The 26,721-nt window shown below is 38.9% G+C and overlaps 1 protein-coding gene across 1 annotated transcript in view; it reads right to left on the minus strand.

The window, feature by feature from the left end:
• plcd3a (phospholipase C, delta 3a) overlaps positions 1 to 26,721 on the minus strand; it is a 35,688-nt gene that overhangs the window by 1,725 nt on the left and 7,242 nt on the right. Inside the window, exons 2-14 of the mRNA XM_059558090.1 lie at positions 19,364 to 19,531; positions 14,108 to 14,336; positions 13,707 to 13,836; positions 13,365 to 13,590; positions 11,942 to 12,143; positions 10,376 to 10,520; positions 10,110 to 10,262; positions 8,712 to 8,837; positions 8,323 to 8,476; positions 4,003 to 4,119; positions 3,745 to 3,923; positions 3,477 to 3,612; positions 3,077 to 3,226 (exon numbers count right to left, since the gene is read on the minus strand). Coding sequence (XP_059414073.1) covers positions 3,077 to 3,226; positions 3,477 to 3,612; positions 3,745 to 3,923; positions 4,003 to 4,119; positions 8,323 to 8,476; positions 8,712 to 8,837; positions 10,110 to 10,262; positions 10,376 to 10,520; positions 11,942 to 12,143; positions 13,365 to 13,590; positions 13,707 to 13,836; positions 14,108 to 14,336; positions 19,364 to 19,531 — 2,115 coding nt within the window. The remainder of the gene's footprint in view (positions 1 to 3,076; positions 3,227 to 3,476; positions 3,613 to 3,744; positions 3,924 to 4,002; positions 4,120 to 8,322; positions 8,477 to 8,711; positions 8,838 to 10,109; positions 10,263 to 10,375; positions 10,521 to 11,941; positions 12,144 to 13,364; positions 13,591 to 13,706; positions 13,837 to 14,107; positions 14,337 to 19,363; positions 19,532 to 26,721) is intronic.

Genomic DNA, 26,721 nt, shown 5'->3' on the forward strand with positions numbered 1-26,721 from the left:
TTCAAGCACTTTATGTAATAGTTTATTTAAAAACATTAATTTATGTTATTTACAGTACCATTGAAAAGTTTGGGGTTGGTAAGTTTTTTTTTTATGTTTTTGGAAAAAAAGTCTCTTATGTTTATCAAGGCTGCATTTAAGCAACAGTGATATTGTGAAATACTATAAAAATTTAAAATGATTGTTTTGGAATAATTTAATTTATTCCAAAATTTTCAGCATCTTATTCCAGTCTTCATTGTCACATGATCCTTCAGAAATTCTGATATGCTTCTCATGAAACGTTTCGTACTATTATAAATGCTGAAAACACTGTGGTTCTTTAATGAATAGAAAGAGCAGCATTTATTTGAAATAGCAGTCTTTGTTAACATTCTAAATGTATTCACTGTCACAGATTTATTCAACAAGGATGCATCAAATCGATCAAAAAGTATTCATTTCTTAACATAAATATCTTGCTGACCCCAAACTTTTTACCAGATGGAGTTGTAAAATTAAAAATTCATTCAGTACTTCCACCACAAATCATGTTTAATATAGTATATGTTTTACTAAAACCTCATACTGTATAAAGGTAAATCAGTAGCAAAACTCGAGAGGTTGAAGATCTGAATGTGAGAACTTGTCATATTAATATTTGTATTTGTAAGTTAAAATTTACACTCACAGTTCTGATGTGAAAAGTTGAATCTTTCAATTTGCACACACAGACAATGATCAAAACACCCGTGTTTTGAATTGGAAGTTGTAGATTAATAGTTACAAATGTGTAGAATGACATTCACACAAAGAAAATGACATACACACATGTTTACGACATATTTACTTTTGCACTTTACTTCAGTTTCGCTGCACAACGTCAAGTCAGCACTTACAACATCTCAGATCTGGAAGTACAAGTTCAAATCTTAGCGCTCTGACTTTTGCTAATCTTTTTGCGGTATTCTGTTGAAAAACTCACTTGTGCACTTGTATATGCAGATGTGAGAGAGCAGAGCTGGGGGCGGGGCTTTGGTGCGAATGAAGACATTTTATTGGTCGATGCCCGACCAATGAACAACGCCAATTGTTTTCACTGAATATCCTTAGCTTTGACAGGATTTTAAGACACTGCATTAATTTTGCCATTCAGGTATTATCTGGTAGACAAATAATGCCACATATTTTATATGTATATCCCATTGCATATCACTCTACCAGAGTTGCAATATAATGCTGTTTTTATTATTTTTATGTTTTGTAAAAATAATTTTAACTTCTTCATTGGGTTAAATTCCTAATTTGCTTGTCAGTAATGAACCTTTTTAAATGCAACATTATTTTTTTTTTTTATAAAAATCGAGTGTTTAATAATGTCTAAATGTACATTAAACAGCAAAACCTAAAAAATAAGCACTTATGACCAGAAATACAGTTTTGAGCAGCTAGTAGAGCTAAATACATGTATTTATTAAACATCAACAAGGCCATCTAGTGTTTAAGCAATGGAATTGCATATGAATATTATCTTTCTGGCCACCAAATGCCTCTAATTTAAAGCGTGCCTCTTTGCACTGGAATTTAAACCTAAATACTACAGTTATTGTAGTATAACTAATAACCATATTAGAAAATGTTATATTTCAAATGGTCATTCATGGATCATAATTATTGCGCATATTATTTAGTACCATGATCTCTTCAAATTAACTAAACAGGACTGAGTTAAGCATATTATTTAGTACCATGATCTCTTCAAATTAACTAAACAGGACTGAGTTAACGTAGTACAGTTATTTTATTGGTTAAAAGTTACATTTAACTGCCAAGGAGGAGCAAGAGAACATAATGCTGTTCCATTTTCCAGTATAAAATGCTATTGTAACGCATAGTCATTGGTCAACGTAGTTATCCATGCATAATCAATGCACTTTATGTGTTACAAATTACTAGAAATCGCTGCAAATATAACGAAACTGCTGTCTGTCCCAATTAATAAATTTCAAGCATATTGATAAAACTTTTAGTTTAGTACTATTGATAGCTCCATGAACCACGTGACCGTGTGCCGGTGAGATCAAAGCATGCTCTGGTAAAGCGAGTTTACTCTGCAATATGCAGTGGGATATACATATAAAATATGTTGCATTATTTGTCTACTAGATAATACCTGAATGGCAAAATTAATGCAGTGTCTTAAAATCCTGTCAAAGCTAAGGATATTCAGTGAAAACAATTGTCGTTGTTCATTGGTCGGGCGTCGACCAATAAAATGTCTTCATTCGCACCAAAAGGTGGGGAAGTCGTGGCCTAATGGTTAGAGAGTCGGACTCCCAATCGAAAGGTTGCGAGTTCGAGTCCCGGGCCGGCAGGAATTGTGGGTGGGGGGAGTGCATGTACAGTTCTCTCTCCAACTTCAATACCACGATTGAGGTCCCCTTGAGCAAGGCACCGAACCCCCAACTGCTCCCCGGGTGCCGCAGCATAAATGGCTGCCCACTGCTCCGGGTGTGTGCTCACAGTGTGTGTGTGTGTTCACTGCTCTGTGTGTGTGCATTTCGGATGGGTTAAATGCAGAGCACAAATTCTGAGTATGGGTCACCATACTTGGCTGAATGTCACTTCACTTCACTGAATGTCAAAGCCCCGCCCCCAGCTCTGCTCTCTCACATCTGCATACAAGTGCACAAGTGAGTTTTGCAACAGAATACCGCAAAAGTCAGAGCGCTAGGATTTGAACTTGTACTTCCAGATCTGAGAGGTTGTAAGTGCCGACTTGACGTTGTGCAGCGAAACTGAAGTAAAGTGCAAAAGTAAATATGTCGTATGTGTGTATGTCATTTTCTTTGTGTGAATGTCATTCTACACATTTGTAACTATTAATCTACAACTTCCAATTCAAAACACAGGTGTTTTGATCATTGTCTGTGTGCAAATTGAAAGATTCAGCTTTTCACATCAGAGCTGTGAGTGTAAATTTTAACTTACAAATACAAATATTAATATGACAAGTTCTCACATTCAGATCTACAACCTCTCGAGTTTAGCTACTGATTTACCTCCATAATACGGTGTGCTCTGAACACACACACACCTGTTCGTAGGCTGGTGAAAGGGAGGGTGAACTGGCCAATGAAATCATTCTTGGATTTGTAGTCGTGATCTTCCACCATAAAACGCACCAAGGCCAGTTCAGGCACCTGCAGCTGAAAGTTCACAGTACAGTCCCAACGAGGGTTGAAACCTGCAGGGGGAGACAAACACACACACACACACACACACACACAAAACACTCTATATTCAATCCTGACAGGAACGCCTCTCATTTAACTGCTAGAATATTTGTTTATCGCACACAAAATAAAACAAATGAAACACTTTCATTAATATATTAACCATTAAAACAATCACAATTTTAATGTACAGATATTGATTAAACGATCATACAACATTACATAATAACTCTGGATAACTGAATATCTCAGTGGTCTCACCATTGTTGTCAATGCGCTGGGTTTTTGCACGAGCCTTATCGATGGAAACTCCATGGATCTCCACCCAGACCTGTGGGTCCACAATGGAGTTGGGATTGTCTGTGTTTATTTTAGGAAGTTGCTGGGCCGAGATCACCTGCGGGAGAAACAAAACAGCCCACAAGTACAGTAAAAGAGATTTATCACAATAAAGCACATGGGATTCTGGAGCAATATTTCCTGTCAGACCATCATGACAAGCTAAAAGAGAAGAGGAGCTACTGCTAACCCGTATGATAAGCTGTGTGGGTATATGTCCTGGTCCTCCACCCGTGTTCTCAGGGTCAAAGTTAGACTTTGGGTGACGCAGGAAGTCAGGCTTGAGCACATATCCGCAGCGGCCGTTGGGCAGAAAGCGGCCCTGGTTCAGGTCCATCTGCTCTCCTGGGGTCTGGAAGTTCAGAGCCACTGGAGAACAGAGAGAATGACGCGTTCAGGCTTTGGCTGCTGTACTTGCAGACATGCAGGAATGAGTTCAGTCGCTCACCCATCTGGCAGCCTCCGTTCCACATGTCCTTGGGGTCGTAGTTGGAGGACTGTAACCTCTGGCCTGATGGGTAAACCCTGCTCAGTTGCCGACTGTTGTGTCGAACAAACTGCTTCCCTACATAACAAAAATATGCACATAAATAGGGCTGGATGATTAATCGAAAAATAATCAAAACCGAGATTCATAACCTCTAACCGACATAATTTCCCCATGTCGGTTATTTAATCCTGTTAATACTTCCCCCTTAAAAGCATACTAGCGCGTGTGTAGCCACATGACTCTGCCCCATCCAGTCAGTGGCATAAAAGCGATTAGATGATCGGATGTGTATTATTATTAGAGCTGAAACAACGAATCGATTTAATCGATAAAAATCGATTATTAAAATAGTTGTCAACTAATTTAGTCATCGATTCGTTGCTAAATAACTTTTATTTGCCGTAAGCGGCTCATTTCGTGCATATTTCAAATCTGCGGTGACCAAAGTGTGGCAGTAATGAGCCACCGGAGGTTTTACTCAGCCAGTACAGCAGGAGAAGTAGCGAATAGCCAATAGCTGGCCTCGTTTTATGTCACGTGCTTCCCGAACAGCGTCTCTGCAGCATTTAGCGGGATGTGGGAGACTGGGAGTACTTTACTTTGAGCCTTCAAAAAAGAAGAGTAACCTGTAAACTCTGCACTACTGAACTGTTTAAGGGGACGTTCACATATCGCGTCTTTTGCGCGCTCAAGTTCGTTATTTCCAACACCGCACCGCATCGAGTTAAAAACATCTCAACTTTTCAGAATGCTGCAAGCGCATCGCGGGTCATGTGACAAGAACTAACCAATCAGCTTCATCCTTTCCCGTAACAACGTTAAAAGCTCAGTCAAGATGAAAGGAACAGCTGATCATAGTTGTATATGGATTTCCATTTTGAAATAAATTTAGTAGCAGAGCTACTGCAAGCGATTTTTTTGAGCTGCAAATCCATTTATCCTTTGCTGAAATTTACGCGTCTTCAAGGAGAGAGCACGTCATGGTTGCTTATCAAAGGCAGACGCCTCAGGGGCGCTTCTGCCCGAGCGCTTTGGAAAGAAGGAGAAAGCGGCGCGCCTAGCGTTTTCCACGCGTTTTTAGGCACGATATGTGAACGGCCCCTAAGACTTTTATTTGTGCAGATTCTCCAGTACAATGTTGTTTGCAAATGTTTAGTCGTAAAAGCTGATAACATTGCTTTTTAACAGTTAACATTTAAAGCTTTACAAACATGTTCTGTGATCAGTTTGTCGTTTACCAGTTCAAAATTCAGTCGTGCAGCCTAATTATGACTGAATGAGAGAGGTAAATGTTTAAAGATATTTGAAATGCACTTTTTTTCTAAGTATTCACTGCTCTTTTTCACACAGCAGGTTTTTTGTGTGTGACTGTACAATTTTTTTTTTCTGGACAACCTTCTGATGGATTTTACTTTAAATTGTGAGTTCCATTCAGGTTTCATGCCACTGGCACTTTATTCGAAGGATTGTTTACAATTTCACAGTAAACAGTAATTTCGCAGTTTCCCAGTAAATAATAAAATACAATGCACTGCAATTTTATTCTGTTTTATCCTTATTCTTCGTGAAAATATGTTCTGAAAGATTCCTTAAGCTTCGCTCGGGATGTTAAACTACTTTAGGAGCTCTAAGGACTGCCATGGTGAAAACATTATTTTAAATCTCCTTGTGAAATTTGCTAGAGTATGGGTCAGTGTTCTGATTGCAGAAGAGTTCGACAAAGGATTACTAACACAATAAAACAACTCCAGGTATATTTTTGATTAGGATATGACAGTGCAAAATGGTTAAATCTCTTTTCTCTTAAAAATCTATGCTGAAGGATAAAGACCATTTATTAATAATTTACTTGGGGAAAAAATGGAAAAAACTAAAATATAAGTACATCGATTAATCGTAAAATTAATCGACAGATTAATCGATTATCAAAATAATCGTTAGTTGCAGCCCTAATTATTATATCGAGCTACCATGTTCGCGCAGCTGCATTGTGGCACGAACACTCATATAAACAGTAGATGTGAAGATCGCGCGCACGGAGGAACACAGAAACTAGTTGTCAGCGCTGTCCTGTGATTTATCCCTAAAGTAGCTTAGAATCTCCAAACGTATTATAGCATGTTTGTGTGCAGCGCACATGAAGCACAAGCGCGTGCACAGAGAGCAGCGGTCGGCGGTCGCGCTGTGGGTTCCCGGTTTGTGTCCGTTCTTGGACTGTTCTGTGTATTTTAACTGTAGAAAAGTTGTTCCGAGTCAAAACTACGATACAGAAAACTACATCAGTATATCATCATAAACGCAGCCGTTTTTGTCTTACGTGATAAAGTCGTAGTTTTTGCTATTTTTGGACCAAAATGTAATTTCGATGCTTCAAAAAATTCTAACTGACCCTCTGATGTCACATGGACTACTTTGATGATGTTTTTCTTACCTTTCTGGACATGGACAGTATACCATACACACACCTTCAATGGAGGGACTGAGAGCTCTCGGACTAAATCTAAAATATCTTAAACTGTGTTCCAAAAATAAACAGAGGTCTTACAGGTTTGAAACAACATGAGGGTGAGTTATTAATTACATAATTTTGCTATCCGGGTGAACTAACCCTTTAATCTAGTTGTTTTTGCTATGGTATTTTTTTTAATCACAGGCAAAATTCCTCTTGCAGTGTTTTGTAGGCTGCTTATTTTTGCTCATGTTATTCAGCTGCAACAGAATGCTTTGTAAAAATGTTTGACATCTAAATGTTTGACTTAATTTTTATATATTGGATTTTTTATCTTATTGGAATCGAAACTAGGAAATCGATAAGAATCGGAATCGATAAAATTCAAATGATACCTAGTAAGAAATGTTACGAACATAGATAAAATAACTGCTGATAGTCAATCATATTTACAGTACAAACCTTGTCAGTGAACTATGAGGGCAAGAAAAAAAAAAAACACGGAACAAAATAATCGTTCATTAATCGTAATTGAGGTAAAATTTTCAATTAATCGAGGTTTTGATTTTAGGCCATAATCGTCCAGCCCTACACATAAAACAAATGTTAAATGAAGTTTCTGCAATATTTTTTTAACAAGTAGCAGATCAGCATGACAAAATGTTCCATTATACTATTTGTTAGTACTGATAAATCATGTGTTATTTATATATTATGTTATATTAAGTTGAAATGCTGTTATCTAATTGAAATTCTCATTGACTTTGTGGCAGATACTATACTGTTCAAAAGTTAAAGGTCAGTAGGATGATTGTTTTTTAAAAAATGTAATACTTTTAGTCAGCAAGGATACATTCAATCGATCAAAATTGAGTGAAGAAATTTATATTGTTACAAAAGATTTATATTTCAAATATATGCTGTTCTTTTGAACTTTCTATTCATCAAAGAATCCTTAAAAATTGTGTTAAGGTTCACACACACAAACAAAACATTGACAGCAATAAGAAACATATGATAATGAGCAGCAAATCTATCAGAATGATTTCTGAGGATCATGTGACACTGAAGACTGGAGCAATGATGCTGAAAATTCAGCTTTGCATCTCAGGAATAAATTAGATTTTAAAATAGATTCAAACAGAAAAACAGTTCTTTTAAACTGTAATAATATTTTACAATAGTGCTGTTTTTACTGTATTTTTAATCCAAAAATTCAGTCAATGAAGTCAATATAAGCATTAAGAGACTTCTTTCAAAAACATTTAAAAATTACCTACCCCGACCTTTAAAAGTGTAAATATTGTTTTGATTTACTAAATACATTATATAATCTGATAGTTTCCTCCTATAGATTGTGTACCTAATTTTTCACCGAAGGACAGCATGACTGATCTGTGACTTTTTTTTATGCTGAAATGTAGTGACCCAACCTAATTATGAAATGAGGTGAGTTGTATGTAAATTTGTCATGCCGCTGGCTGTCAGTGTTGGCTGGAAGAGCAATGTCTTTGTTTTGGAAGTTATCTGATAAACAGCTTATTTATTATGAACCAGCTGGCAGCAGCCTAAGGCAACAAGCCGGTCCAGATAAAAGCAGCAAACATTAAAACAATACAGTTCACAGTAATATGTGAAATATATTCCTAGAGTAGTGCATTGCTTGGAAATCATGTGCCACATTTATAGTCCCATCCATCCATCCATCCATCATCCGTCCATCCATCCATCATTCAGTCTAGCACTTGTCACATTTGCATTGGTTTTGTTCATTTGGTATATGAATTCTTAAGTGAAAATGTGGCGTAAGCTTTGTCTGCTCATCTCACCTGAGTCTTTGATGAGTTTGAGCGCCTCATTCTCAGAGAAAGAGGACATCATGCTAGGAGGTCTCTGGCAGGCCGTCTCGAAACCACTGAAGGGCACACTCTGACAGTACACCACCAGATCTGACAGCTCTGGACTCAGTTTAGTGCTCACAGACTGCATATGTGCATACGTGTCAAAGTATATGTTGGCACACAAGAAGATTTCAGTGAACACTGAGGCATCGCATGCATTATAAACACACAAATACCATATATTATATACTGTGCTGTAGCGAATGCATTTACCTGAGCTATAATCATACTCATATGCAGACAATCAAACCATACAATCTTCAGATAATTTACAAATCAGTTCCTTGGCTTAAAAAGCTATTCATATCTGAACTCACCCTCCCAGGATCTTTTTTTGCAGTAGACTCTTCATCTGAGCTATATGAGAAGCTAGTCCAGCTTTCAGTCTTCCCCAGCAGAACTCCTAACTTCTTCCCCTTCAGCAGGATCCGTCCCATCAACTCCTACAGTGAACCAGGAACATGGGAGTATTAGAAATGTTCACTGATTTAGAAAATGTTAGCTTTAAAACATTGCTACAGTAAACAATCATTTATTTCAGAGGCTGGAACAGATAGAAACTGTCAAGAGTAAAAGATGGAAAGGAAAGTCATCATAAATATGTATAGTAAATGGAGTCAAGTATGCTTATAAAAGTGTACACTACAGTACATGAGAGTTGACTTGAATTCATTTCTAGCACAACATGAGTAGTAGTAGATGTTTTTACTGATAATCCTCTGAAAGTAAACAGGATGTTTCCAGAAGCGAGAAAGGAAGGGTTAGCAACACCAAGATCTTAGGTTTGATTTCCAGAGAATTTATGGAAGTAAGTTCGGAAAAAGTGATTACACACATTCTAATCAAAAGTCTGGGTTCAGTAATATTACTAAAATAATATTTTTATTCAGAAAAGACGTGTTAAATTGATCAATGGTGACAGTAAAGACCTTTACACTGTTGCAAAAAAAAATCTATTTTAGATAAATGCTTTTCTTTTGAACTTTCTAGTCATCAAAGAAAAAGAAAAAGAAAAAAAAGCATGGTTACCACAAAAATATTAAGTAACCCAACCATTTTCAACGTTCAATTTATTTTTAAGATTAAGGACCAAATCAGCATAATAGAATGAATTATTAAAAATTCAGCATTGCCACCACAGGAATAAATTACTTTTCAAAATATATTATAACTGTTTTCTGTTTTAATATATTTTAAAATGTAATTTATTCCTGTGGTGGCAATGCTAAATTCTTCACATTATTATAGTTTTTACTGTATTTTTCATTGAATAAATGCAGACTTCCTGAGCACAAGATAACGACCCCAAACTTGAACAGCAGTGTACACTTTGAGTGTAATTACATAAGTGGAAGTGACAGCACTCTATAGCTATGTAAAACGTGAAGTGAGACAGTTACAGTAATTAATGTATTATGTATAATAACTGTGTTATGAATAACACTGAGAAATACAGTACATAATACATACTGCTTTTATGAAAAAGTAGCATGTGAAAGTACACAAATGCTTAAAATATTAAATGCTTGAAACAGTACTCTGCTGCACTGAGATCACAGTACATGGAATGTTTAATTTGGCGTACTGACAATAAACTTTTTTTGGGGGGGGGGGGCATTTTTAATCCAGCTACACCTTAAAATCTCTTACAGTAACATCTGAAAATTTTATAAATTGTTAAGTCAAGGAAGGGCAAAACTGGAAGTGTGAGTGACCTCAGGTGAGGGCAGGTCTTTGAGGGGCAGGTCATTGAGCGGCTTTCTCAGGAGCTTCTTTCCCAGAATAGAGCGAAGGTGCTGCGCCATGACTGCCTGCTGCTCCACTGAGCAGTGATTCTCCAAGGACAAGATCAGAGGATATGGAGATGTCTATGGAGAGAGAGACATGGTTATTACAGAAAATTAGTTATTTAAGGGTCAACTAACAAAAATGCAAACCAAAAGATTTCCATCACAGGCTGTTATGATTCATGTGTCTGCACCTTGAAGGCGTACTGAGCGATGGTCTCAATGACTTCTTTAAAGAGCACTTTGGAGGTGAGTGTGTGTCCGTGGTAGATCATGGGCTCTCCTTTATCACCGTCCCAGCAGTCCAGCTCAACACAGCGACAGCCCTGATGCAGAGCTCTGAACACAAACACAAAACCCATGAGTTTAACCAAAAACATAGAGTATGAACAATAAATATCATCCCAGCATGTGAATTAGCCTTGTGTGTTGTATCTCATAACAAAGAGGTTATGTTTTGTACAGCTGCCACTAGTGATCAAATATTTCATGAGGTAAAAGCCTGGATGGAAAATGGGCTTTACAGATTTCCGCAGAATTAGATTACCTGTCATACTGTACATAAAGTTTTACATACTGTATTGCTGGTCCATTGTGTGTGCACTTAAACATATTAACGGCTCATAGCTCTATTGTCCCTTTTTTTTCCAATTCCACACAATTCTGCAGTTGATAAAGATGTTTTTTTCTATTTAATCTAACCCTATAAATGATTACCTTAATTGTTGGTTTACAAAAAATATCTAAAATAAAATATAATAAATAAAAATATAAATTAAATTGTTGGTTTATCCTTATCTAGTCAAGTTTATTTAAGCAACAATTAAGCAATCCATATTTTCTACTTCCAAGTTATTTTGGATGTTACCACATGAACACTTTTTAGGTTTCTTTACGTTGCAAAATAATGATAGGACATTTTTTCATAGCTTAATTACTTTTTCATAAGTCATGCAATTTTTTTTTTTTTCATAGGTTTGGGGACACATTCAATTAAAAAAAAATTTGGTGAAGAAATACAATAGTTTTTCAAAGATATTCAAATAAATTATGTTATTTTGAACCTTGAACCTTCTATTTATCAAAATAGTACAGTATCAGGATTTACTAAAGACGCGCAGTAAAGAATTAGCACGGAAAAGGGGTGGACAGTTATATTGCGCCTGACCTTATTGAATATGCATTTGTAGGAGTTTCACTTTTAGACACAAAATTCATGGTAGGAGAGTATTATATTTAGTATATTTGCGCCATTATGTAATGCCCGAAAAAGCATGTTTTAAAGAAGGGTTAATTTGGGCTGCTCTTGGTAGATTGCACTGGTCATTATAAAAAATGAGATGCATCGGTTTTCTTTAATGTGTGATTGTCAGTAAATCACATGAAGAATCTTTCCCTCCCATCAGCACTTTTATGGAATTGTGTTCTAATGCTAATTTACCCTGTTTAGTAAACCTTGCCCATAACAAGCAAGAGAGATTTATTTTAATAACATTTTAAAATCTTACCAAAAGTCAACTGAGGTCAGTTTAAAAGTGTTTCCTTTTACTATGACCTTAGGCATAATTTTTTCTCCCAGTGCAATAGTGTTACAAAACACAAATGGATCCTAAATAAGCTATGCTTGGTGAAGGCGGTAATGCAGACACAAGTAATCACTGGGATTTTACAGAGCAAAGTATAAGTGTGTTTTGGTCTACTAGCAGTAGGTTTGTGGTGCTGGAGGCAGATTATAATATGCAGTTGGGTGGGTGTTGTACCTGATATAAGGCTCGGTGCTGCTGGCGCTGGTCACCTGGTCTTTGGTGAGGTATGTATTATGAGAAGAAGAGATGTAGTAGTGCGCCAGCGGTTGGCTCATGTCCTGATACACATGAGCGTGATCCGGGTTAAACACATCATTCTCTTTCGAGAGCATGTACATGGTGAAACCGTTCTGGGTCATGAACAGATTCTTCCGGGCTGAGGGTCAAACGTTAATATGGTTAAACACAAGCTTCAGTAGAGCTGGATAAGAAAATGTTTAATACAGACTTTTTTATCCTATTATTGTATCACTAATGTATTACTCTCAGTTCTAGTAAGAGCAGAAAGGAATAAGAATAACCAAGGTTAGTCAGGTACTTGACACAATAGCCATTGACACACTACTGAGCTATGCACTCACACTAGTTCTTGGAAATGGACGGGTGTGGTTTTTTCAGTTTACTGTTGGACCTACACTCCAGTTTTCAATAGGCTGGATATTTTACATCATTAGATCACACAATGACAAACTAAAAACCAGTTCTGAGTTGGCCTTTGTGCCATTTTACTGACAGTATATTAACAGTAGAGTGCAGACAGAAAATAATGGGAGAACAGCAAGGGAAATGTGAGTTAGATCTGAACTGACACTGCCCACATGAGCACCATGGGTCGACTGCTAGACAACACCTATGACAAATAGCTCCTTTTGTTGCGACTCTAACAGTTGATGTTTGTTTCTCAAATTACAGTACAGGGCTCAAAAATAAGATTTTATTTATATTTTTTCTGCTGGATCAGATTTGTACTAGCACTGTTTCATCCCCATAAAAATGTTATGGCCAAAATTATTATTTACTTTTATTTTGTTTTAATATTATATATATATATTTTTTTTTTGATCGTCTGACTTAAGCCTGCTGAAAATTCAGCTTTGAAATCGCATGAATAAATAACATCTTAAGATAGATTAAAAAAGAAAACAGTTATATTAAATTGAAATAATACATCACAATATTCCTGTTTTACTGTATTTTCGATTAAACAAATGCAGCCTTGGTAAGCATTGGTGGAGACTTCCATCAAAACATTAAAAAAAAAATCTTGATTATCTCTGTGGAAGAATTATTTTTTATGTATATCGTAATACATGCGTAAGTATACATACCATATACTTAAAAATATTTCTGATTCAGCACTGCAAGAGAAATAAAAATAATTTTTAAAAAGAAAAAGTGGAATGCAAGTAAGTTGCATTCTGGGAACTTGTTTATGCAAGTAAGTATATAAATATTGTGAATGTTGTTGTCTACTCTCCTGGAAGTATACACTGTATACACTGAAAAACTAAAGTATAAAATATATAAAGGTATATATAAAGTTTCTACAACACCACAAACTTTTAAAGAGTTATATATATATATGATGGCTGTGTACCCCAGTCGTTGAGCTCATAGGTGTGGATAAGAGTCTTTGCATGGGCCAGTGATGCGTCTTCGCCCTGGTCCCCAAGAAAATCCCTCAGCTCCAAGGTGGTGAGCACACAACCATTACTGGAATAATGCCTGAACACCGCGTCCAATTCTGGCCTGCGCATCAGCTCACGGCAGAACTCCTCTATCTCCACGTGATCCAGCCGGCCATCACCAGAGCGATCACACTTCTACAGACAAGAGGAGAAATAAAAGAGAGAAAGATTGCTTAAAGATTCATTTAAATGAAATGATTTTAGTTTATATGACAGCTGTTGCCACTTGCACATTGATCTCTCACACGAACCTTAAAGAGTGTGCGTGCATACTGTTCGTTCAGGTCAATGTTGATCAGTTGTAGCAGATGTTTCACCTCGTCATAGCTCATCTTCCCATCCTGGTTCTGATCCGCACATCTCAGATAGCCTCGAATCCAAGTGTGCACAGTTAAGGAAAACTAGACAAACCAATAATACGCATACACAACATGCTGCCAGCCATATGAACAATCTCTCTGCTAATTACAAATATAATGCAATTACTTTTTTTGTGCAAAGAATGTTTCTTGTAGCTTCATGAAATTATGGTTGAACCACTGATGTCACATGGACTATTTTAACGATGTCCTTACTATCTAATGGATGTGTGTCTATTTGCAGTTAGGAAATTACTAGCATTTTCTCTCTGCAGATATGGCTTTAAGGATATTGGTCCAGCTTTTCTTTCTGGCTCATGTTGGAAACACGGTCCTTAAGTGTGCGCAGGCCTCGAACCCAGCCTTCTGCTTCATTCTGTGTAGAGCAGCACAGATCCAGGCTTTTCCTTCCTCCGCGGAAGACCACAGTGAAGCAGTGGGTTTCTGGAACCAGACCTACCATTCGTCGCAGACACTCCGACTGACAGCCCTCCCGCACACACTCCACCTCAGTCACACAGACTGAGAGAAAGAACCCACACACACAAACGGGTGATTGGACCATGGCTCCTAATAATAATTTACATAATCTGTTACTTAAAGGTGAAAAAGTGTAATCTATGCACAATTAGTGGCTGCAAGAACTGCAAAAAATAAATAGTTTTAAACACCAGTCTGGCCACTCAAACAAACAAAAATTATATATGAAACTTCTGCTTTAAACAAAACCTAATATTAAAGTGGCTCCATTGTATATGTCAATTTATAAGCAAATCTCCAACATTTGGCAACCTCTGAAACACTGAAGCTATCAACCTGTATTAAACAATATAAAACTAAGAAACACAAAAAGAAAACATTTAAAGAAAATAAGATAAAAACTGAAAACAAAAACACTGTGTACACTAAACAAATGTGTACACAAAAACACATTAACATCTTAATACATCTTAAGAACATCTTAATTACAGTATGTTGTTCAAAAGACATCAAAAGATTTAAATAAATTTAAACTAACTGAATGAACACAAAATTAAAACACTAATAATAAAACCTAAAATAAAAAAGTTTGAAGACAAACTTGAAGCTGGCTTATAAAACCCTAGCCAGAAAGTTTGAAAAGTAGTTTTAAAAGCTTGCCATTTGAAAGTTTTCGGTTTTGAGAAGTTAAAAAAAAGTTTTAATGTTTGAATGTTTTCAAGGCAATACAGTCTATCAGATAGGTATAAAACACATTTCTAGGATACCTGGGGTGGTTGCTGGGCTGATTCTAGCATGACTGGCATGTTGCTAACATGTTTTAAGCATGTTGCTAGCATGATAAGCATGTTAATGGCATTTTTCTAACATGGTTCGCATGTTCCTAGCATAATTAACAAGCTACTAGCACGTTTCTAGCATGATTGGTGTGTTACTAGCATGTTGTTAACATAACTAGCAAGTTACTAACATGTTGCTAGTATTATTCTAGCATGATTACTGTGTTACAAGCATAATGTTAGCATTTTGTTAGCATGATTAACAAGTTACAAGCATGTTTCTAACACGATGAGCATGTTATTAGCATGTTGTTAGCATGATTATCATGTTACTAGTATGGCATTAGCATGATTCTAGCATGATTAGCACGTTACTAGCATAATGCATGTTTCTAATATTATGTTCAAGCCAACTTACTAAATAACTAAACTAAAAGCAACTTAAAACACTAAATTAAACTAGCAAAATTTAAAAAGTAAATATATTAATCTAAACAAAATTAAACAAAAACGAATAAACTAAAACCAACTCTTAGCTGTATCATTCAAAGGACACTTCAAATGATATAAACCAAGTGTTGGAGACACTGTAATTCAGAAGTTTATTTTCTCCTTCTTGTATATAATTCAGGTTCTATAAGCATTACAAAAACAAACATTAAAATTAAAAAAGAAATAATAATAATAATAATAATAATTTAAACAAAATTAAAATGAGCCAAAATAAATGCTTTAAATTCTGATGATAAACACCTAAATGAATGATAAATAAGCAACAAGGACACGTAAAACTATTTAAAGTCCATGTAAGGAGGAGGTCAAATGTGATTATTTTGGCTCTTGTAAAATATGACCTGTGCAACACAGTGCCAAAAGCATTCACAATGTACTCCTAAAACACACACACACACACACACACACACACACACACACACACACACACACACACACACACACACACACACACACACACACACACACACACACACACACACACACACACACACCCATATAAACCCACTTGACAGCCAAGCTGAGGCTTTGGACAGGCAGTCATTTTACCAATTACGAAATGCTATTGCTAATACAGTGACAATCAAATATAATATAGCTCTGTGTATTACATGGACTTTCCTTCTCCTCCATCATTTTACAATAAGTGTACACTTTAAGTCAGCTACAATGAGGAATTGTAGAGAGTAGTTGCAACAATAACGTCTTTGACCTGTAGAAACGCCTACACTACAAATAAACACAGAGACATGCAGAGACACAAGGCAAGACAAACACATGCTCTTTTAAATGGCAAAGACTCTCTGCCCACTTCCAAACACTGACAAACATGCATTTATAATTCTTGTGTATATGGAGAAGAAGAGTGTTCATTTTAACAGCGTACGTGTGCAGAGACATGTGCAGTGAATGGGTGTTTATTACGCCACTGGCATTCCTCACTAATGCCCGCTGCATAGATGCACAGGAGCATTAAGTCTCCAGAGATCCAGCCCTGCATGAGGAGCTCCTGCCTACCAGCACAATGACACCTGCACAGACTCATCTCCTAAGCAGACCTGCATCATTTAGTGCAGGCTATTTGACACTTATGCCATAACCATGTGTCTTCTATCTTTATCTACATTAATAAATAGCCAAAATAACAAAGGGATAAAGTGTTGCATGCTGAAATGCCACCTGCACAAACACTTATTTGTGAATTTGCAAGCACACACACACAAGTCATTTAATATTTGGACTATGTTTATTCCCTCTCGTGTGGCAGGCCGTGAGGTTTGAGAGGCATGCTGTGATTGGACAGGAGCAGCTGAGCCTGCATTCTTTAAGCCGGTGTGACTCAACACAAGACAGAAACAGAGAGAGAGGTTGTCTCATCTTCTGCAGCTCACTGAATCGAGTAGGACAAACAAAAGTGTCTGGTTTATGAGCATTTTCAAGTCAGCTTCATGCTACTCTACCATTTGACAGTTTGGGGTCAGTAACACTGTCAATGTTTTTGAAATGAGTCTCTTATACTCACCTACAAATACTTTTTATTTTGAATAATGATTTACTACCATGTGAACACACATAGTAGTAAATGTATATGACTTTCAAATCACTCATCTAACAATATTCTCCTAAATATTGTCCCATCTAGTCATACTGAACAATGTTTTCAAGAGTGAAGCAATTATGGCACTACATACTGAATTCTGGCATATCAATGAACTTGCATAAATTCCTTTGTTTAAACTCTTGTTTTACTAAAGGAGATGATTGACAGGTGAGTGGACGGTCTTTTGATGTTGTTTAGGGCGCATCAAGATTTATGTATACACTAGAAAAGCAGCATTTTGGAGAGTCAAAGAAACAACAAAGCAAAATTGTGTTCCAATTACAAACAAAACATCAATTATTACAATGATATTACATAATCAACATCTTACATAGACAAATCACATAAGTGATTACTAGCACTACTGTGTGATTATTAATCACACTGAGTCACATGATTAGTTAGAAGTTCACTTTAGTCCTCAGGGTCTCATCAGAGGTCATCAGAATGACCCATAAATTCCCGCTATAAGAGCAGGGATTATTCATCAACACATGACCTGGACTTTTTACTGTACAGCTGCATCATGTGTATATTGAAACTTTGCATGTTTCAAAATCCAGAAACAAATGACTACAATAGATAAACAGAAATATTAATCAATTCACATGTCTATATTATTATACAAAGGACATAGTTGTTGTTCACAGTCCATTTGTAAGAATGAATCTGGTTTTGGAGTGATTTTAGGATTTAAGTCTAAAGATTGTTAAACTCTTTGTCTTGTGGGCCAAACTTTTTCAGTTTTAAGAGAAGGCAGTCACAAGTTTGAATTTGGCTTAAGTGAGTTTTTTTTAATAATAAAATATTAAATAATTTGTTGCATTTTAAGTTGTATAGCCTCAGATATCTCTATGCAGCCAATGTTTTCAGCAAATGTAAAGAGAGATCACATAAGCAAAGATTTCAGAGGGTAATGCCAGTGATATTTCAGAGAAATGATAGAGGGGCTGAAGGCTCCCTCATTAGGTTCAACCAACGCCTGTGGTATAACGAGAGAAACAACATTCCCATGCTCCAGTGAAGGCCCATGAATGGGATTATCAATCCATTTGAAGGGTATAAATGAGATTAACAGCTAGAGATTAGAGATGATAGAGCAGCTAACATCCCATAATGTCTCCTGTCACAGACGAACCTGTGGTATGTTTCCATTATGCTAGGAACAAAGGTTGAATTTGTGTGATTAAAAGAAGATGATCAAACACCAGAAAAGCAGGTGAAAGTAACAGATTGAGACAATTAATTGACAATTAAATGTCCCACAAAACCTCTGTTCAACGTAAGCACCAAATCTGCTGGTCTGATATCATTTAAAGCGGGTTTCAGACAGTTCAGGATCATAATCATGGTATTCAATGGAAATATTTCTAGTTTAATTTCCTGGCTTTGCTTGGATGTTGTGAAACAAGCTACACAAAGTAGGAAATTAAACTGGAGAGAAGCTGAGGGCCTGAGCTTTTAGTCTATATAGACAAACACACCACCAGACATGTATTCATGAGTTCAGACATATGCACACAAAACCTTATGGGGTTTCTGTTTGCTGTTGCATTGATTTGGAAAGTCAAATCAAAATGTGAAAATGATGTTTCCATACTGCTACTGAGTCCACTATCATATCCTTTTAATCACATGTTAAGTTCTGGCATCATGGCACCTTCGTCACAGTGATAGTGTCACTGGCATCCATGAAAATATAAAGTAATTTATAAATCATCTACTGGATTGTGAGAAAAGCAAATATATTGTGGCTGTCTATGGAGGGTCAGAAAGCTCTCGTATTTCATCAAAAATATCTTGATTCGTGTTCTGAAGATGAACCAAGGTCTTACGGGTTTGGAACGACATGAGTGTGAGTAATTAATGACAGTTTTCATTTTTGGGTGAACAAACCCTGTCAGCACACTTGTGAGAACAAATTCTTTAGACAAAACCTTGTGAAGAATGCTATCTTTACTGAATTTTTTCCCAAACTGCATTTTGTTTTTGTGTGTGATTCATATGAAACAGAAAATGATCCATTGTAGAGATGTAAGCTCAAAATGTAGAAACTAAATATCTTGCTGAAAAGCCCTCAGGAGCTCAGCTGATTTCTGGACTCACAAATGCTGTGCAGAAAGCTGAATTTTGATATTTGTTCTGGGATGTAGCTCAGTCACAGATGATTTACTCACAGGTCTGCTGTTTTTTGCTTTTGCGGGAGGCTTTGCTGGACTCACACCACACCGTCACACAGTCCTCCAGAAGCTTCAGGCTCCTGTCTTTCCGCCAACGCTGAGATCGAACCTTTATCATCTTTGACCCCTGCAGCATCAGCTGCACATCTTCATCGTCCAGAACACCTATGACACATACACATACATCATTTTAAAATATGAGCACCTCCTGTTCTTTCTAAATGTTTTCTAGTCTGTCCAACACCTGCTGCTGCATGCTGTAAATCTGAAGTGTCAAGTCTCTAAGAGGTACACACATACTATAATTCACTTATATTGTGCCGTCCCAAGTTTGTTCTCATATTCACAAAGTTATATATGCCAGAGACTAACACTTCCCGGCACTGAGTCATACACCGTTTTAATATTTCATCCAAAACATGGACCAAAATCAACCCATTACTCAGGCATCTTCCAGAATAAATATATATGTGCACACTCTCACATACTCGAGACATGAGAGCACCAGGAGGTCAGAAGCTACAGTCACAAACTCGAGAGATGATGTCATCCTACACTGATGTAAGACACCAATATCTGTGTGTCAACGTCCGCAGCAATGACTGCATGTATATCAGGACACCGAATGACAATAATAGAAATTGTCATGTTTTCATTCCTAATCATCAACATATGTTTGTTTCCCAGATTAAAGTGACCTGCTCTCCTTCACAGGCTTGTGCAAGTTTGGAAAAAGTCTATTCACTGAGAGCAAAGATTGCAAAATTAGCGCACACTGAGCTCTTTATAGACTTTTTTAAAGTGAAGTTAAGCCTGGCTGTGCTGTGCGGTGCAGTGTTACAATAGGCTGAGGTGAAAAAAGAAAGAAAAAAAACGGATGAGGGAGAAATTCAGTAAGAATGAACTGCATTTGTTGAAAGCATTGCTTTTTACAAACACTATTTTGTCTTTGTGCAAATTCATGCAAATCAGGTAAAATCTTGCTAACTTCAGTTAGCAACCTAACAGTTTGTCCTGGCTAACTTAATATAGTGTAAAGTGGTTGAGAAAAGCCCCTTTGATTATCTTGCTTGAACAAGATATGGATTACTACCATCATGACCAATAGAAATGCACACAAATATATGCTAACAATCAAAAGTTTACTATATATTTGGAATAGCAGTTTTTTTTTATAAATATATATATATATATATATATACACGTTTCTGTTGCTTACTAAGGCTGCATTTATTTAAATTAAAAATATAAAAATATTAATGTGAAATTTTACAACAATTTATACTGACTATTTAAAATAACTAAATATGTTAAAATGCTATTTATTTTTAATGTAATCATAATGATTTGCTGCTCATAAATCAATGTTGAAAATAGTTGTGCAAACTCCCTCAACTCTTCCTGCTGAACAGCCAAAAGTTTTTGCAGCAAAGAGACCCTCACCACAGCAACCAGAATCTAAAGACCATGATAAAGTGTCTCTGACAAGCATGTATAAGTAAAAGACAGCACAGAGGTCAAGGGGAATAGAGGACAGAGGGAGGGAAGAGAGAGATAGATAGAGAGGGAGAGAGAGGGGGGGGGGGGGGGAGACAGAGAGAGAGTTTTTTTGGTATTTTGCCAGAGTACAGAGACAAAGCTACTGGAAACATGGCAATGAAATGCTACCACAAACTAAACTAAACTAAATAATGAAGAAGACTTACATTTTGTGGTAAAAAGAAGCACTCAGTATTTTTCCTTCATTCGCAAAACTACAAATGAATGGTACTTTTGATAATGCCCACCCACATAAGAAGACTCCAATGCAAATCTTCAGTAATGCTGTTATTGTTTATTAAAACTATTAAAAATGTTAATTCACTTAAGCATATATATATATATATATATATATATATTAGATAAAAACAAAATCACTTGACCAGCTGAATTTCACTCACTTAGCAACATAAGCAAATTATTCCTGGTTGCTCTAAGCCACGAAACCTGAAATTACTGAAACCATGCAAGCTGAAAAATAAAAAAAAAATGGTTCATAGCTGTGATGTCACAAACATTAACCTCCTAGAAACAAAGCTACTCTGAAATAATTTTGGCGCTTTTTGTTCTGTGGTAATGTTACAAATATGGCTGGTATAAACTTTAAAGTGCTGCACAAACTAAAAGATGTAAAAGCCCACAAAACCTAACCGTTGTCACTTATTTCATATGCAAACAGGCTAGCCAGTCATACTGAGGTCACTTACTTTGAAATCATAATGATACAGTATTGAAAACAGGACATTTCATTTTACGATAAAGTAAGAGGGAGGAAACTGGTCATGAAAAAATTTTAATTACCACTTCGAGTCCATTTCAGTTCAAGAAGCCTCAATTAACTTTAAGTACAATATGTCACGGTTGGTAAACCGTGATCTCTGGGTTTTGCACTTTGTGGGTGAAGTCTGTGTGTTACGCGTCAGCACTGATTAGTTTGTGGGCGTCTCCGTTAATTGTCATCAGCAACAGCTGTCACTCATTACTCATCCCTATATATTGGCTTGTCTAGCGTATTGTGTTTGTGAGAGCGTTGTTTCATGTTTGTGACCTGTGCTTTGCTTTGTTGTGTGTTTCTGCGTTGGATGTCTGCGTTTCCCCGGAACCCCGTTCACTCTACGCAACCCACCACCAAGCAACACCATTTACCTTCGGCTCACTTCCCTGCTGTTCCAGTGTCACCCTCTCCTGCTGCCTACTCACCTCCGCCTTCCAGATTCGTCACTCATCACCACCATCTTGGACTGTGCATTCCTCCCAGCGTTGTTTGTGTCTCAAGTACTGTCTGTATCATTGTCTTCATTAAATATCATTAATCTCTCACTTGCTTCCTTCCACTCCTTTACCCAGTTGTTACAGAACGCTCTCACCAAACATGGAAGCAGCGAGCACCACTTCACTGTCTGAATTCATTCACCACAGCGTCAACCACATGGATCAGCAGCAGGAGAGCATCGTGAATACCGGACGCGCGATCCAAGTGGGTGACACAGGTGTCCGAGCTCACCCAGTGAATTCATCAACTCACCTCTCCCACTGCGCCCACTGCACCGCTTGCGTCGCCCGTCCCCCGGGAGACCTCCCAGGACCACTTCCGGCCAGAGCCGCGTTACTCCGGTGAGCCAAACTTTTGCAAGACTTTCCTTAACAAATGTTCCATGCATTTTGCATTGCAGCCCCGCAACTTCGCAACAGAGGAGTCCAAGGTTGCGTTTGCTCTTACCCTACTCTCTGGCAGGGCCGCCTTATGGGGAACGGCAGTGTGGAACCTCAAACAAGGAGAATCATCTGTGGCGGACTATTCCATTCAGTTCCGCACCCTGGCGGCCGTGTGCCAGTGAAACGAGGCGACGCTGTGGGATCAATTCCTGCATGGGCTGGCCGACCGTGTTCAGAAGGAGATCTACCTCCTCGAGCTGCCCCCAACGTTCAACGGCCTAATCGACCTGGCACTCCGGGTGGATGCTCTGATTAACCGCCTGGGTAGACAAGTCAGTCCTACATGCCATTACGTCTCTCCGGAAAGGGACCGCTCGAGTCGAGAGAACATGGTCGGTCCCGTCGACAATCACGAACCCATGCAGGTGGGTAGAGCTCGGCTTTCCCAGAGGGAGAGAGAGCGGCGGAGGTCCCAAGGACTATGCTTATATTGCGGTGGCTCGGAGCATTCCATCCATTCCTGCCCGTTAAAAAGAGCCAGCCCGGTAGTAAGTTTGAGGCTAATATCGGGTGGGATCTCCGCCAGGAAGTCCTCAACCACATCATCGACCCTCCTTCCGGTGAAACCGTGGTGGGAGAACCACACTCACGACTGTCACGCCCTTCTGGACTCTGGGGCCGAAGGTAATTTCATTGACTCTCTCCTTGCACGTCACTTAAACCTTCCAGTCCTTCCTGCGTCTCATCCCATCCATGTCACTGCACTCAATGGCCAGGAACTGCCACACGTCACCCACTACACTGAACCCATAACTCTGCTCACCTCAGGCAACCACAGTGAAACCATATCCTTTTACCTCATGGACTCCCCTGTAGCTCCCATTGTTTTAGGTCACCCGTGGTTAATCAAACATTATCCACGAGTCGATTGGGGTTCCAACACAGTCACCTTGTGGAGTGAAAGTTGTCATGAGTCTTGTCTGGTTTCTGCTTGTCCTGTTGTGCCTGTTTCTGTCTTTCAGAAAGAGACTATGGTGTTATCAAACGTGCCCGCAGAGTACTTGGACCTGAAGGAGGTGTTCAGTAAGTCCCGTGCTGCTTCTCTTCCTCCGCATTGTCCCTACAACTGTGCTATAGATTTAGTGCCAGGTAAGTCTCCGCCTAAAGGCAAGCTTTACTCTCTTTCTATTCCGGAGAGGGAGGCCATGGAGAAATACATTTCTGATTCCTTGGCATCGAGGTTCATCCGCCCTTCCTCTTCTCCAGCGGGGGCGGGATTCTTTATTTGTGGGTAAGAAGGATGGTTCTCTGCAACCTTGTATTGACTACCGAGAGCTGAACAACATCACGATAAAGAACACCTATCTGTTACCGTTGATGTCTTCAGCTTTCGAGAGGTTACAGGGAGCATCCGTATTCACAAAATTGGATTTACGTAACGCTAATCATTTGGTCCGCATCAGGAAGGGGGATGAATGGAAAACCGCCTTTAACACCCCTAGAGGGCACTTTGAATATTTGGTGATGCCGTTCGGGCTCTCCAACTCGCCAGGGGTTTTCCAGGCACTCGTTAATGACTTGTTGAGAGACATGGTAGATCAGTTTATATATGTTTACCTGGATGACATACTGATTTTTTTCTTCATCTCTCCAGGAACATGTTCAACACATCAGACGAGTGCTCCAGAGATTACTCGAGAATGGGCTTTTTGTCAAGGCGAAGAAATGTGTATTCCATGCACAGTCTGTCCCCTTCCTAGGGTATATCGTCTCGTCCGAGGGAATACGTATGGATCCTGACAAGGTTAAGGCTGTGATAGATTGGCCATCTCCAGATTCCCGTAAGGCCCTACAGCGGTTTCTGGGGTTCGCCAATTTCTATCGACGTTTCATTCGTAATTTCAGCCAACTAGTCTCACCTCTGACGGCCTTGACCTCCCCCAGTACTCCATTCTGGTGGTCGGATGCAGCTGAAACTGCATTTATCAACCTCAAGAGCCGCTTCATTTCGGTTCCCATCCTTGTAGCCCCTGATCCCACACGGCAGTTCGTGGTGGAGGTCGACACATCAGAGGTGGGGGTAGGAGCAGTTCTTTCCCAACGTGCTGCCTCGGACGATAAGATGCATCCCTGCGTGTTTTTCTCTCATCGGTTATCTCCTGCTGAACGCAATTATGACATTGGTAACAGAGAATTGTTGGCCATCAAATTAGCTTTAGAGGAGTGGCATCACTGGTTGGAAAGTTCAGGGGTACCTTTCATTGTTTGGACCGATCACAAGAATTTAAAGTACATTAGAACTGCCAAAAGACTTAATTCCAGGCAGGCTCGTTGGGCACTTTTTTTCGGTCGTTTTGATTTTACTCTGTCGTACCGCCCAAGTTCCAAAAATGTCAAACCCAATTCTTTGTCACGTCTTTTTGATCCCTCCGCCCGCCCGGTGACTCCCGAGTGTATTTTACCTGAGAAAATAGTCATCTCAGCATTCGTATGGGAGGTCGAATCGAAGGTCAAGACGGCCTTAGAAGGGGTAACGCCTCCGCCCGGTTGCCCACCGAATCGTTTATTTGTGCCAGAAGAGTTATTGTCCGAAGTTATTCAGTGGGGTCACTGCTCTAACGTTGCTTGTCATCCGGGGATAAGCCGAACCAAGGGGTTAGTTAAACAACGATTCTGGTGGCCACTTATGGCTCGTGACGTCCACGATTTTATTTTGGCTTGCTCCGTTTGCGCCAGTGGTAAGTCGTCTAACCGGCCTCCTGATGGGCTTCTTCAACCGCTGTCTGTCCCTTCGAGACCCTGGTCACATATCGCACTAGATTTTGTTACCGCCCTCCCGCCCTCTAATGGCATGACTGTCATTTTGACCGTAGTGGACCAGTTCTCGCGGCACATTTCATTCCCTTGCCCAAATTACCGACAGCCAAGGAGACAGCGGTCACTGTCCTAGATCACGTCTTTCGGTTACATGGCCTCCCGGTAGACGTGGTTTCTGACAGGGGATCCCAATTCATATCCAAATTTTGGAAAGAATTTTGTAAATTGCTAGGAGCGACGGTTAGCCTGTCTTTGGGTTATCATCCCCAGAGTAATGGGCAGTCTGAGCAAGCCAACCAAGATTTAGAGAGAACGTTGCGATGTTTGGTCTCCAAGAATCCTTCTTCCTGGAGCCAACAACTCTCTATGGTGGAGTACGCTCACAATACGTTACCATTGTCAGCCACGGGCCTCTCTCCGTTTCAGTGCAGCTTAGGTTACCAGCCACCAGCTTTCCCTAGTCTGGAATCTGAAGTCGCGGTCCCCTCCGCTCACGCATTTGTCCAGAGGTGCCACCGCACCTGGACCAGAGCCCGCAAGACTCTGCTCCGGATGAGGGAGCGCACTAAGGCCAAGGCCGATCGCCACCGGTCAAAAGGTCTGGTAGTGGGTCAAAAGGTGTGGCTTTCTACGAACAATATTCCTCTCCGTTCCGTTTCTAACAAATTAGCTCCCAAATTCATAGGCCCGTTTACTATCACCAAGATCATTAGTCCGGTGACAGTCCGCCTCAAACTACCTCCAGCATACAGGAGGATACATCCCGCCTTCCATGTGTCCAAAATTAAACCAGTGTTTTATTCACATATTAATCCGCCTAATTGTTAATTGTCATCAGCAACAGCTGTCACTCATTACTCCTCCCTATATATTGGCTTGTCTAGCGTATTGTGTTCGTGAGAGCGTTGTTTCATGTTTGTGACCTGTGCTTTGCTTTCTTGTGTGTTTTCTGCATTGGATGTCCGTGTTTCCCCGGAACCCCGTCCACTCTACGCAACCCACCACCAAGCAACACCATTTACCTTCGGCTCGCTTCCCTGCAGTTCCTGTGTCACCCTCTCCTGCTGCCTACTCACCTCCGCCTTCCGGATTCGTCACTCATCACCACCATCTTGGACTGTGCATTCCTCCCAGCGTTGTTTGTGTCTCAAGTACTGTCTGTATCATTGTCTTCATTAAATATCATTAATCTCGCACTTGCTTCCTGCCACTCCTTCACCCAGTCGTTACACAAAGGTTTAGGGTCAGCAAAATTTAATTGTAATTTTTTTTTTTTTAGAAAGTCATACTTCTATCCCGGCAGAATGCATTAAATTTAAGTGACAGTAAAAAAACTTTTATAA

The sequence above is a fragment of the Carassius carassius genome, chromosome 1, assembly GCF_963082965.1.
Source record: "Carassius carassius chromosome 1, fCarCar2.1, whole genome shotgun sequence".
Taxonomy (NCBI): Eukaryota; Metazoa; Chordata; class Actinopteri; order Cypriniformes; family Cyprinidae; genus Carassius; species Carassius carassius.